Below are 13,356 nucleotides of genomic sequence, written 5' to 3' on the forward strand. Positions count from 1 at the left end.
CCTCAAGTGTTTGAATAGTCCTTTCTGTTTGTCCATCTGTGGCGGGATTGAACATTGTACTCATTTTCAATGTCGTACCAAAGTTCTTCTGCACACTTTTCCAGAAGTTCGAAAGAAACCTTGAATCCCTATCTGATATGATATCCTTAGAAACTCCATGTAGCCTCATAACATACTTAATGTACGCTTTGGCAAGTTGCTCCATCTTCCAGGCTTCCTTCATTGGTATAAACCCTACCGACTTAGTCAACCTATCCACCGCCACCCAAATGGTATCGTTTCCGGTTTTCGACTTGGGTAAACAAGTGACGAAGTCCATTGAGATACAGTCCCACTTCCAAATTTCACTTTATGCATGCTTTAAGATATTTATTGCTTTAAATATGTCTTGATATTATGAATGAGATTGTGGCTTGATTATGTTGCATGATTAAGGATTTTAGTTCACTTAAAATCTAACCAACGTAGTAAAATCCCTAAGTTCCAAACTTTAAAATTCAGTTAAGAGGTGCCATTCCAAAATAACACTTACTTGGATAACCTTTACATCAATCTAGTAATAGTGTTCCGCCATAGTGAGGTGTTACTTATTGATTCTAAAGGGGTAAGGTACACATTAGTTGTGAGTACATGTTAGTTTTGGTTGAACTCAACGATATAAGTAAGGAGTCCTTTTATGTCGTGGCAAATAGGATAGGTTTACCTAATAAGTTCTTAGACGTACCTATCCACCATAAGTAGTTTCTAGACTATTAGTAAAGGATTTGCTTACCTAAAATATTTTAGAATTGAGTCAAAATACACAATGTGTTTAATTATTCAATGATTTTAAGGATCTTGGATTCATTTTATTCACACCTATCGGAACACAAAAACTCGAATAAAATTCGTAATAAATTTTGAATTATGCATGTATGCTAGAATTTAAGTTTATTAAGAGCATGTATGAATGGCTATTTATTTGTTTATTTTTTTCAATTGTAGTTTTAATTATGGCGAACAACAATTCATTCAACATTCGATCAATTCTCGAAAAGGAGAAGTTGAGCGGGAAAAACTTCCTTGACTTGCAAAGGAACTTGCAAATAGTTCTTATGCAGGAAGAAAAGAAGTGTGTCCTGGAAGAGGCGATCGATGCCCGAAGCTGCAGGCGACGGGGTCACTTAAATAGCCCTCAATCGTCGGATTGATGCCAACAAGGATATAAAATGTATAATGCTTGCAACCATGAGTTCATATCCACAGAAAACATTCATCAACTCAGATGCTTTCACGATCATCAGTGAGTTAAAGAACATGTTCCAAGATCTAGCTCGAGTTGAAAGATTCGAGACTCATAGGCAAATTCTTGACACCAAGCTCAAGAAGGGCGAGCTCGTAAGTCCACATGTTCTCAAGATGATTGGATTAATTGAGAATACGAGTCGGCTGGATCAACAGTTCTCTCAAGAAATGGTTGTAGACACCATCCTCCACTCTCTTCATAGCGGGTATGATCAATTCAAACTGAATTACAGCAGGAATAGTCTGGACAAAACGCTCACTGAGCTTCACAGTATGCTGAAAAGAAGCTCAAAAGTAATAAACAAGATGTGCTTATGGTGCGTGGGGGCAAGTTCAAGAAATCTGGAAAGAAGAGCAATGCTAAGAAGGGTGGCAAGAAAGCCAACCCACCTAAGAAAACTGGCGGCACCAAATCTGAAAAGAAGAAGGCAAGCCAACCCACTTCTGAATCTGAATGCTTTTACTGTAAGAAGAAGGGGCATTGGAAGAGAGATTGCTTGAAGCTAAAGGAAGATCAGAAGAACGGAACTGTCGTTCCATCTTCAGGTATTTTCGTTATAGACTGTATACTTTCTAATTTAACTTCTTGGGTATTAGATACAGGTTGTGGCTCAAACTTATGTTCCAATCCACAGGAACTAATAAGAAGTAGAAGGTTAAGCAAGGGTGAAGTCGACCTATGAGTGGGAAATGGAAAAAGGATTGCTGCATTAGCTGTAGGAACTTATTATTTGTCTTTGCCCTCTGGGCTAATTTTGGAACTGGGAGAAGGTTTCCATGTTCCAAGTCTTACTAAAAACATCATTTCTGTTTCTTACTTAGATTCTAAGGGATTTAGCTTTGAAATAAAATACAATAGTTGCTCGTTTTATTTTAAAGAGATGTTTTATGGATCTGGGAAATTAGTCAATGGACTTTATGTACTAGGTTACGACAAACAAATTTATAACATAAATACCAAAAAGGCCAAAAAGAATTATTCAGATCTCACCTATCTGTGGCATTGTCGATTGGGCCACATTAACATGAAACGCATTGAAAAACTTTAGAAAGAAGGAATTCTAGAACCCTTTGACTTAGAGGATTTTGGTAAATGAGAATCATGCTTACTTTGGAAAATGACAAAGCAACCTTTCTCTAAAGTTGGAGAAAGAGCAAATGATATTTTGGGATTAATCCATACAGATGTATATGTACCAATGAGCTCAAACGCTAGAGGTGGTTTCAGCTACTTTATCACTTTCACTGATGACTTCAGTTGATATGTTTATGTCTAGCTAATGAAGCATAAGTCCGAGTCCTTTGACAAATTCAAGGAATTTCATAGTGAAGTAGAGAATCAACTAGGCAAGAAGATTAAAGCATTGCGGTCTGATAGAGGCGATGAATATCTCAGCTATGAATTTGATGACCATCTGAAAGATTGTGGAATCTTGTCAGAATTGGATCCTCCTGGAACACCTCAATGGAACAGTGTGCCAGAACAGAGGAACATGACCTTGCTAGACATGGTTCGATCAATGATGGGTCAGGCCGAACTTCCAATAGAATTTTAAGGACATGCACTAAACACATCTGCACTCAAAATAAATAGAGCTCCGTCAAAAGCTGTCGAAAAGACTCTGTATGAGTTATGGTTTGGAAAGCCTCCAAAAGCGTCTTTTCTTAAGATTTGGGGTTGTGAAGTATACGTCAAATTATTAATTTCAGACAAACTTCAACCGAAATCTGACAAATGTATCCTTGTGGGTTACCCAAAGGAAACAAAGGGGTATTACTTCTACAATATATCTGATAACAAGGTGTTTGTTGCTCGAGATGGTATCTTTTTGGAAAGAAATCAGATTTCCAAAATGACAAGTGGGAGAAAAGTAAACCTCGAAGAAAATTTGAGTCGAACAACAAACTCTAGAGAATGATCAAAATGACATACATGTTGAAACTCAGAGATCTTTAGAAGTATCTGGTGTGAATCAAGAACCAACTGGAAATGTAACCCCGCGTAGATCGTAGAGATATAGGTCTCAACCAGAAAGATACATAGGTATTTTGACGAATGAGAGCCATGAAATTCTATTGCTGGAAAGCGATGAACCTGCGACTTACAAACAAGCTATGACGAGCCCTAGCTCCAAAAAATGGCAAGAAGCCAGCAATCTGAATTAGACTCCATGTCTGAAAACCAAGTTTGGGATTTGGTCGATTTCCCAGATGTCTACCAAGCCATAGGAGGCAAATGGGTTTTTAAACTGAAAAAGAACAAGTATGGGAAACTAGAAGTTTTCAAAGCTAGATTGTTTACAAAAGGATACAGGCAAGTCCACGGTGTGATTTATGATGAAACCTTTTCATCTGTTGCAATGCTAAAGTCTATTCGGATCATGTTAGCAATCGCTACATATTACGATTACGAAATATGGCAGATGGATGTCAAAATTGCTTTCTTAAACGGCGTTTTAACAGAAACTGTGGTTATGACACAGTTTGATCAGGGTTTTGAGGATCCAAAGATTCCTAAAAAGGTATGCAAGATTAAGAAATCCATTTATGGAGCAAGCATCAAGGAGCTGGAATATAAGTTTTGATGAAGCAGTCAGTGACTTTGGCTTCATCAAGAACGCAGATGAATCTTGTGTATACAAGAAAGTTAGTGGGAGAAAAACTGCTTTCCTAGTATTATATGTCGATGAAATATTACATATCGGAAATGACATTCTTATGTTGAACCCTGTCAAGATTTGGCTTGGGAAATATTTTTCGATGAAAGATTTAGGAGAAGCACGGTACATATTGGGCATCAAGATCTATAGAGATAAATCTAAAAGGATGATTGGACTTAGTCAAAGTACCTATATAAATAAGGTGCTTGATACGTTCAAAATGGTTGACTCCAAACGAGGCTGCCTACACATGTCTCATGGAATGACTCTAAGCAAGGCTCGGTGCCCAAAAACACTAGATGAGCAAAGACGAATGAGTGGGATTCCATATGCATCATTGATTGGTTCAATAATGTATGTTATGATATGTACAAGCCCGGATGTTACGTACGCACTCAGTGCTACGAGTAGATACCGGTCAGACCCAGGAAAGTCACATTTGACTGCTGCCAAGAACGTTCTAAAGTACCTGAAAAGGCACAAAGATGATTTCCTGGTCTATCGTGGAGATGATGAATTAATTGTTAAAGGCTATACGGACGCAAGTTTCCAAACCGACAAAGATGATTTCGGATCACAGTCTGGGTTTGTCTTTTGCCTCAACGGAGGTGCAGTAAGCTGGAAAAGTGTTAAATAGAGCACCATTGCGGATTCTACAACTGAAGCGGAGTACATTGTTGCACATGAAGCAGCAAAGGAAGCTATTTGGCTAAGGAAGTTCATAGGTGAACTTGGTGTAGTCCCCTCCATTAAAGGACCGTTAGTTCTATATTATGACAATAACGGAGCTATTGCACAGGCAAAGGAGCCTAGACACCACCAGAAAGTGAAACATGTGCTTCGTAGATTTCACCTTGGAGAGAAAAGAAGTCGAGATAAGCAAGATTGGAACTGACGACAACATCTCATATCCATTAACTAAACCTCTGCTGCAAGAGAAGCACAACTCGCACACTGAGCTATGGGAATCAAGCATGTTGGAGAATGGCTTTGATGTCCTTAATGAATGTTTTAAAGTTTTAGAGTTTAATACTTTGTAAAACCGAGTCCCGTCCCGTAAAACCATGTTCCAAATTCGAGCATGTTCCAAATTCGGGCGCCGACCCACAAAAGCATGTCGGGCCCCGTCCCGTAAAACCGAGTCTAAACACACTTTCGAAATTCAAAACGGCTTGTTTTTAGACGCAAATCAAGCCTTAATCCTTAAGCATTCACTACGTTCCAACTTTGTACAATTCGTACAAAGGTAGAGCCATAAGAGACAAAGGCAAGGACGACATCATCGTCCTTGCTTTGGCGGATTCTAAGCCGCGCTTGCGCCAGGCGCAACTGGCTTTTGGATTTTAGCCGATTAATTCTCTATTTAAGCCCTCACTTCCTAAGCATTTGGGGCAGAAAATCCAAAACACAACGTCGTAATTTCAAAACCTGCTCTTAAAATCAAAATACAAAATCCAATTATAAACTACAAATTCCTATACAATTTCAAGTAGTTAAGCAATTGGGAGCACTAATCGGAAATCCAAACTAATCCTAACTAGGTAATTCCGAATCCATACTTAAATCTACAATGTTTTCTACTCTTCTACCTTCCTAAATCCAAAATCCTAATATGTTATCATTAGGGTTCATACCCTTGATTAACTAGGAAAAACAATGCCGAAGGTGTCATCTTTGGGAGGTTTCACTCTTGAAACCCTCTCCAAATGATTGTCCAAAAGATCATTTCCATTATGTCATACAAGATTCAATCTTTATTCCAAAAATGATTAGTAAAGTTGACACTTTTACTCTTAAAAGTGTTACTTACAACAATAACACATTTTTACAAAATCAAAACCCTTTTATGATTCAAATACAAGTTGTGGATTTTATGATGTTTAAGTTTGATGAGCGACATTTAGGATAGGATTTTATGTTAGTTTGTTATCCTTTTTTATAGCTTTTTGTGTGATTTTTATACGTTTCTTTCCATCTTGTGCTTTATAGGTGATTATATTGAAAAGTGATGGAAAACAAGTAGAATTGAGCCAAAACAGGGCTTGTGCGATCGAGTTGTTACTTGTGCGCCCGAACAGAGGAGGGATGATGGACATCAAAGAATCTGCAGTTTTGTGCGACCGAACGTTCCTTTTTGTTCGGTCGAACAAATTGGATTTTGGAGACAGAATGCCTCAAAAATGGTAAACGACCGCACAGGTTATTGTTCGACCGCACAAGAGTTTGTGCGCCCACACAGGTTTTTCTGTTCGACCAAATCAAAGCTCATAGGAGACAAAGGCCAATAAAACACCATTCGACCGAACAGGCTTTCTTCTTCGGTCGCACATGAAGAAGGAATTGTTCTTCGCTGTCTTTGCTAGCACAAGGCTTAAAGTTTGCTCGAATGTGTTTCTTATGTTCGGTCGCACAGAGGGTATGTGCGACCGAATGGCTGCGCGGGCTGCATATTTTCGAATTTCGGCTTCTATTTGGGGAAACTTATAAAAAGATTTTTCATTTTTTATTTAATGTAAAGTTTTAGTTTTACATTTTAGAATCCCAAAAATAGATTTTCAGCATTTCTAGAGAGAGAAACTCTCTTCCATTGAAGCATCAAGTTGTATTTTCTTAAACTCTTCTTCTAATTTCTTGCAATTTTATTCAATTTCTTACTTCTTGCTCTTGTTATGATTGTTGATTGTTCTTTAATTCCATTAATTCTTGAATTCTTCTTGCCTTGACTTTAGTTACTTTGATTCTTAATTTTCTAGTTGATTGTTCAATTGGTTGTTCTACTCTTTGATTCTCTCTTTCTAATCTTTCAATTTCATGCTTGCTAGCCTAGAATTAATGGATTTCCTAATTTTTAGAATGATTAGTGAGTAGAATTAGGTTAGGGAAAGGGGAGAATCTAGGGGCTTAATTAGGGGAAATTGATGATTGATTGTTGATTGATTAATGTGATTAAATATGATTCGGTGATAGGATATCCATGCCTAATTGAGTGGTAGTTACAAATGCTATTCGATTAGATTCAATTGGAAGCATAGGTTAGGTTTGGCAAGAGATTGTGAGCCTATCTTGTGTAAGCAAATAGTTGTGCCTATTATATGCAAGTTTGTTTACTATAGGAATAGGAGAAAGCTCTTCCGTAGATTAGACGCTTAGCATAACCCATCCGAGAGGTGGCGGGTTCGTCATTTGATGCTATTTTCCTGTTCGCCAAGTCGTTGCATGATCATCATTGCTAGATAGTTTAGTTCATTTCCCCCGATTTCCCTAGCCTATCCCCGACTCCCTAGCGTTCCCCTTTATTGATTCAATTTCGTTTAATCGATAGCTTTAGTTTCCTAGTTATAATTCAATCAAATTCTTGTTCAAACTAGCTTGATATCTAAACTCGATAACCACCGTTTCTATGGGACGATCCCTATACTTGCCGTTATAGTTCATATAGCCGGTTTGTTTAGTGGTTTATAAATTTTGTTTGATTAGGTTATTTTTTATCAACGACGGAAAAACACGTTATCAAAATGGCGCCGTTGTTGGGGAACGGTCGTTGTTATTGAGTTTTGTTGAGACTAGTTTATCATTAGAAAATACAAAAACATTGCATATCTTGCTTAGCTTTCTTTTCCTTGGCAATACTCACGGTTTTCTTGAGTTTGTATGCTTGATAGGGGTCGTGCTTGTCAAAGGACCCTCCATCCTCATGACCTTGAATTGGAGAGGACACTAAGGAGACTAAGGCGTGTTCGAACTAGCTCATCGAGCCACAACCAGTTCGAATCCTTGAGTGTTGGTGTAGAACAATAAGAGAGTGAGCAAAATTTTGAGACTGGCGCTCCCGGTTAAGAATTTGGGAATACCGGGGGCATTTGAAGCAACATGCGGTATCCAAGCACCCACAACTAGTGCTATCAACTTTGAGATGAAGCCCGCCTTTATCAACTTGGTTCAAAGCCACCCTTTTTGTGGGAAGAGCAACGAGTCACCCCCACGAGCACCTTAAACAATTCGAGCACTATTGTGACACAATCAAACACAATGGTGTGACATCGGACTACGTGAGGTTGACATTGTTTCGTTTCTCTCTCCTTGGGCGAGCTAGTGATTGGCTTGACAAGGAAGTCAAGCCCAACTCACTTCGCACTTGGAACGAGGTGACTAGTGCGTTTTTGAGCAAGTTTTACTCGCATGGGAAGACGACGGAATATCGCCACAAAATCCAATCCTTTGAGCAAAGGCGAGACGAGTCACTTTTCGAAGATTGAAATCGTTTTAAAGAGTATCAAAGGGAATGCCCTTATCATGGGATCCCTAAGTGGTTGTTACTTCAAACCTTCTACTTGGGGTTGAGCCCAAGTTCAAAGACAAGCCTTGCTGTGGGTACGGGAGGTCCCATCATGAACAAGACCGAAGATCAAATTGAAGAGATAATTGAGGACGTGGTCCAAAATTATCAAGCTTGGCACGTTGGTGCAAGGGAATATGATGGCAAGGGAAGGAATGATGATGATAAAGGATCGGTTTATGCTATGGAGCAAGCTAGGATCATTTAGAAGCTTAGCTCGAGGTTGGAGAAACTTGTAAACACGCCAAGCCAACCACCATCACCATTTGCGGGAAGAGAAACAAGACAACCACCATCACCATCTACAATTCCACCACCTTCGGCCACTCTTCTCACTAAGGGGAAGAGAAAGGTTAGTTCCTATGACACTATGCCTCCGGGCATTTCTTTTTGTGATAATTGCCAAGATTATGGTCACTTCCCCAATGCATGTCCCTTGGTTCATAATGTGTCTTTTGTTGATTATGGCCCTTCGTACGAAGGTGATTTTGATATGGAGTATGCTCATGCCTTGAATGAGAGGTCTAGGAATGATAACCCCAACAATCAAAATTTTGCTTGGCAACCTAGAGGGCCCCCTATGTATGGTTCCCACCAAGGCTATGGCCATGAAAGTGGGTATGATAGCCAAAACCGAGGTGGCTATAGAGCGCAAGGCTATCAAAGCCAAGCGCCCTATGGTCAATCTCAAGGTTTTGGAAATCAAGGCCAATACAATCAAGGTAGTTATAATCCCAACCATCAAGGTGGAGGGGGTTATAACTACTCTTATGGGAAATTTAGGGGTGCCTCTAGTGGGGGTTATCCTTTGAACTCGGGAGGTCCATATGGTGTCTCTCAATATCCACCTCCCGGATACAATGGACCAAGGACCTATGTCAACCAATATCAACCAAACCTTAGTGGGTATGGCAATGCACCTCCACCACTCCCGCCTCTCAAGTCTAACCTTGAGGCTCTCATGGAGTCGTTTGTGGGGGCGCAAGCCAAGAAGAATGTCGAGTTTGAGGATGGATTCAAGCAATCCAACACTCACTTGAAGATGATTGAAACCCAATTAGCTCAACTTGCTAATATCATTAAGGAACATCATGTGCATGCTAGTCTCTCACCCCAAAGTCAAGTTCCAAAGCAAATAAATGCCATAGTGACAAGGAGTTGGAGAATTTTAGATGATTTTCCTAGAGCTAATAAGGTTTCTAAGTCCAATGGGAAGGATCAAGAGGGAGTCGTTGAGTCTAGCGACAATGATGTGGTAGAAGAGGAGCCTCCCATCGATGATGTGGGAGATACTCCTATACCAAAAGAGGTAAATCTTCTACCTCTCCCCACTCCTAAACTTCCCTACCCCCAGAGATTCATAAGGCACAAGTTAGATGTGCAATTCTCAAAATTCCTTGATGTTCTTCGAAAATTCCATATTACTATCCCCTTTACGGATGCGTTGAAACAAATGCCAACCTACTCAAGATTTCTTAACGAAATCTTGAGTGCGAAGCGAAATTGTGACGTAAAGGAGACGGTGAACCTCACCGAAAATTGTAGTGCTATTATTCTTAATCAAATGCCACCCAAACTTAAAGACCGGGGTAGTTTTTCTATCCCTTGTGCTATTAAGATGCTTGAAATAAGCAATGCTTTGTGTGATTTGGGTGCTAGTGTTAGTCTAATGACTTATTCGGTGTATACCAAGCTTGAAGTTGGTGATCTTGTCCCAACCAACATTACATTGCAACTTGCCGACCGTTCGGTCAAATACCCTATTGGCAAGATTGAGGATGTACCCTTGAGAGTTGGTGGATTTGTGATCCCCGTCGATTTTGTGGTCCTAGACATAGATGAGGACATGCACATCCCCATTATTCTTGGTCGCCCATTTTTGGCCACGGCGTGGGCCATTATTGATGTCAAGCAAGGGAAAATTACTTTGAAAGTTGGGAAGGATAGTTTGTTTTTTGACTTGAACAAGGCCATGAGTTATCCTAGTTCTACTAATGAGAAATATTTCTTGGTCGACTCTTTTGATCCCTTAGTGTATGACATGCATGAGCACTTGCTCACTACTAACGATCCACTTGAGTGTGCTCTTTTGAATAGAGAAAGCTTAGGTGATTTAGGGGTTGAAGAGGCCAACTACAAGGAACTATTGGATTCTACCTCACCTTGCGCTCAATCGGAGCAATGCTTGATTGTGCTTGATCGAAATGAAGCTTCGGATAATCATGAATGCCGAATTGGTAAGGAAGCTCCTAAGGTAGAGCTAAAACCTCTACCTTCGACCTTAAGGTATGTCTTTCTCGGTCCAAATTCTTCTTACCCCGTTATTATCAACTCTTCTTGGGACGACGAGCAAGTGCTCAAGCTCACTAATGTTTTGAAAAGTCATCAAAGGGCTTTGGGCTACACCATTGATTATTTGAAAGGTGTTACCCCAACACTTTGCATGCATCATATTGAGCTTGAGGACGATGCCGTCCCACATCGTGAAAGGCAAAGAAAACTTAATCCACCTATGGGAGAGGTGGTTAAGAAGGAAATCATGAAACTTTTGGCGGCCGGGATTATCTATCCTATTTCAAATAGTCGATGGGTATCCCCGGTCCATGTTGTCCCCAAGAAGGGTGGGATGACGGTAGTGAAGAATGCACATGGAGAGCTCATTTCCACCCGCACCGTAACCGGGTGGCGCATGTGTATCGACTATCGCCAACTCCCTCTTTCTACAAAAAAGGACAACTTTCCTTTACCATTTATTGATCAAATGCTTGAACGGCTAACCAAACACAAGTATTTTAGCTTTCTTGAAGGGTATTCCGGGTTTTTCCAAATTCCCATAAACCCGGAACACCAAGAGAAAACTACATTTACTTGCCCTTAAGGGACATTTGCCTATAAGAGGATGCCTTTCGGGCTTTGTGATGAGTGACATTTATGTCACTCCTAGGATAGTATTTTGTATCTTTTTATTCTTGTTTTTGTTTGCTTTCCTCCTCTTTTATGCTCATTTTAGTCCTTTTGCTCTTACATGCTAGTTGACTCGGTTTCCCCTAATTACCGCCCTTTCGCCTTGTTTTTCTTAATTTTTGTCAAGCTTTTGATTATTTTTGTTTTCGCTTTTTATTCAACTTTCGCAATTTCCTCTTTGTAAATAAAATAGTGATAAAAAAATATGTTTTTAAACAAAAAAGGTCTTTCTTTATTACTTAATAAACGGTCAAAAATGCCCAAGGACGACGCCCAAATGATGAAATCTAATGTGGTTCCCTTTTTTAGGCCTTTGTGGGAATTTGTAGGATTTGTTCTCGGAAAAATGTATGCTAGAGTTAGGGTGTTCTAGGAGTTGCTTAATCTCTATTGCTCCTTCTACCACAAAAATTAGTCTTCAACCGTGCAATTGCCATCTAGCTTGAAAAATTGTCTAATTTGCTCATCATTGAATAAAAGTAGCCCAATACGTGGTCCCTTGAGCCCCTAAGTGTACCCTTATTCCCTCCAAAGTGAAACTCTACAAAGGACTTAGTTTTACCTTCGTGCCATTCAATAAGTGGCATCATAAGCCACAAGTGTATTCTTTTTCATCTTCTTTGTTCAAATAAAGTTTATTCTTGTAAAAAATCCCATAATAAGGGAAAAAGAAAAAGCCAAAAACAGTTAAAAAAGGCGTGAAAAAAAAAGAAGAAAAAGAAAAAGAAAAAAAAAGAAGTCTAATAAGAGGTCAATTTGTGGATGCCTCCCACGCTTAGTTTTCACTCGTTCATGTCTTGAGTAGAGGGAAGCAAAAGGGGGTCTAATCGTGCATTTGGGGGAGGTGGACCATTATTCTTGGATTCTTTTAACCAAAGTATAGCTTATGAAACCTTTTGAATAGCTAGATGTGCTCTAATGTACCAAGTAAAAGCGCTAATAGAAGTGTCCTCTAGCAATTTAGATTAGTCCTCACCTTTACTCCTAGCTTTGGCATACATTTGGAAGAAGCTTTTCCGAAAAGTCACTCGATTGTCTTAATTTGTGGACCACTTCCGTGATGGGTTAACTTGGGCATGATCGTGTAGTTTAATTTTCTTTATTTCTATTTTCATTTGAGTTATGGGTAAAACTCGAGGAAAACCCTTGCGAGATCTCACTCGCCCTCTAGAATGACTTAGGGGTTTAAAGAGCTTATTGCATGTGCTTAAATGCAATCGTGATTCCTACGACAGTGAGTTAGTGTATATTCTCACCCCCGTTTTTCCTTTTTGCTTTGTTTGAATAAAATCTCGTCTTTCCCTTGTTCTTCTCTTATTTTGCTTGAGGGCAAGCAAAAGTCTAGCTTGGGGGAGTTTGATGAGTGACATTTATGTCACTCTTAGGATAGTATTTTGTATCTTTTTATTCTTGTTTTTGTTTGCTTTCCTCCCCTTTTATGCTCATTTTAGTCCTTTTGCTCTTACATTCTAGTTGACTCGGTTTCCCTTAATTACCGCCCTTTCGCCTTGTTTTTCTTAATTTTTGTCAAGCTTTTGCTTTTCACGGTTTGTTAATGTGTAGGGAAACAAGTAAAATGGATGGAATAGTCAATGGAAGTCAACGGTATCCAAGGAAAGCTCGAAGTGGAAGGAAGGAGTAAAAAAACTCAAGATGTTCGGCCGAACTTCAGAGGTGTTTGGCCGAATCAAAGCAGGACAGCCTGAAGAATTAAGCCCAGAGTTCGGCGGAACATTCACAAAAGTTCGGCCGAACTTACCTATGTTCGGCCGAACCTCCCCTATTGTTCGAACGAACATCGCAATCAGTAGCTCCTGTCTCTTCCCAGGTTCGGCCGAACCTGCATTATGTTCGGCCGAACTTGCCTCTTAGTTCGGCCGAATTTCATTTTATGTTCGGCCGAACCTGCTGCCAGCGCTGAGCCACTTTTCGGGACTATTTAAAGCATTTTAGGAGCTTTTAGAAAACCTAGTTTTTTACAAAAAAAGTAGTTTGAAATTAATTTTAGAGAGAGAAAGGAGGAGAACTTCATTCATTGCTCATTGTATTGCTTGGGATTCTCCCTAATCTTGGATTTTGAAGCTTCATTGTAAAAATTCTCAACTCTTATTT

At 39.6% G+C, this 13,356-nt stretch overlaps 1 protein-coding gene across 1 annotated transcript; it reads left to right on the top strand.

Moving 5' to 3' along the window:
* The first annotated feature begins 9,322 nt into the window (after nucleotides 1–9,322).
* Nucleotides 9,323–12,886, top strand: LOC130469841 (uncharacterized). The gene is made up of 2 exons (XM_056839349.1): nucleotides 9,323–11,088; nucleotides 12,808–12,886. Exons 1-2 carry the CDS (start codon nucleotides 9,323–9,325, stop codon nucleotides 12,884–12,886), a joined length of 1,845 nt encoding a protein of 614 aa, XP_056695327.1.
* Nucleotides 12,887–13,356: the final 470 nt, after the last annotated feature.

This window comes from Spinacia oleracea, chromosome 3 (assembly GCF_020520425.1).
Source record: "Spinacia oleracea cultivar Varoflay chromosome 3, BTI_SOV_V1, whole genome shotgun sequence".
NCBI lineage: Eukaryota > Viridiplantae > Streptophyta > Magnoliopsida > Caryophyllales > Amaranthaceae > Spinacia > Spinacia oleracea.

Coding starts and splice junctions, on each gene's coding strand:
- LOC130469841 (XM_056839349.1), top strand. CDS start 9,323: ATGATTGAAACCCAATTAGCTCAACTTGCTAATATCATTAAGGAACAT. Junction 11,089..12,807: donor TATTTTAGCTTTCTTGAAGG/GTATTCCGGGTT, acceptor GTTAATGTGTAG/GGAAACAAGTAAAATGGATG.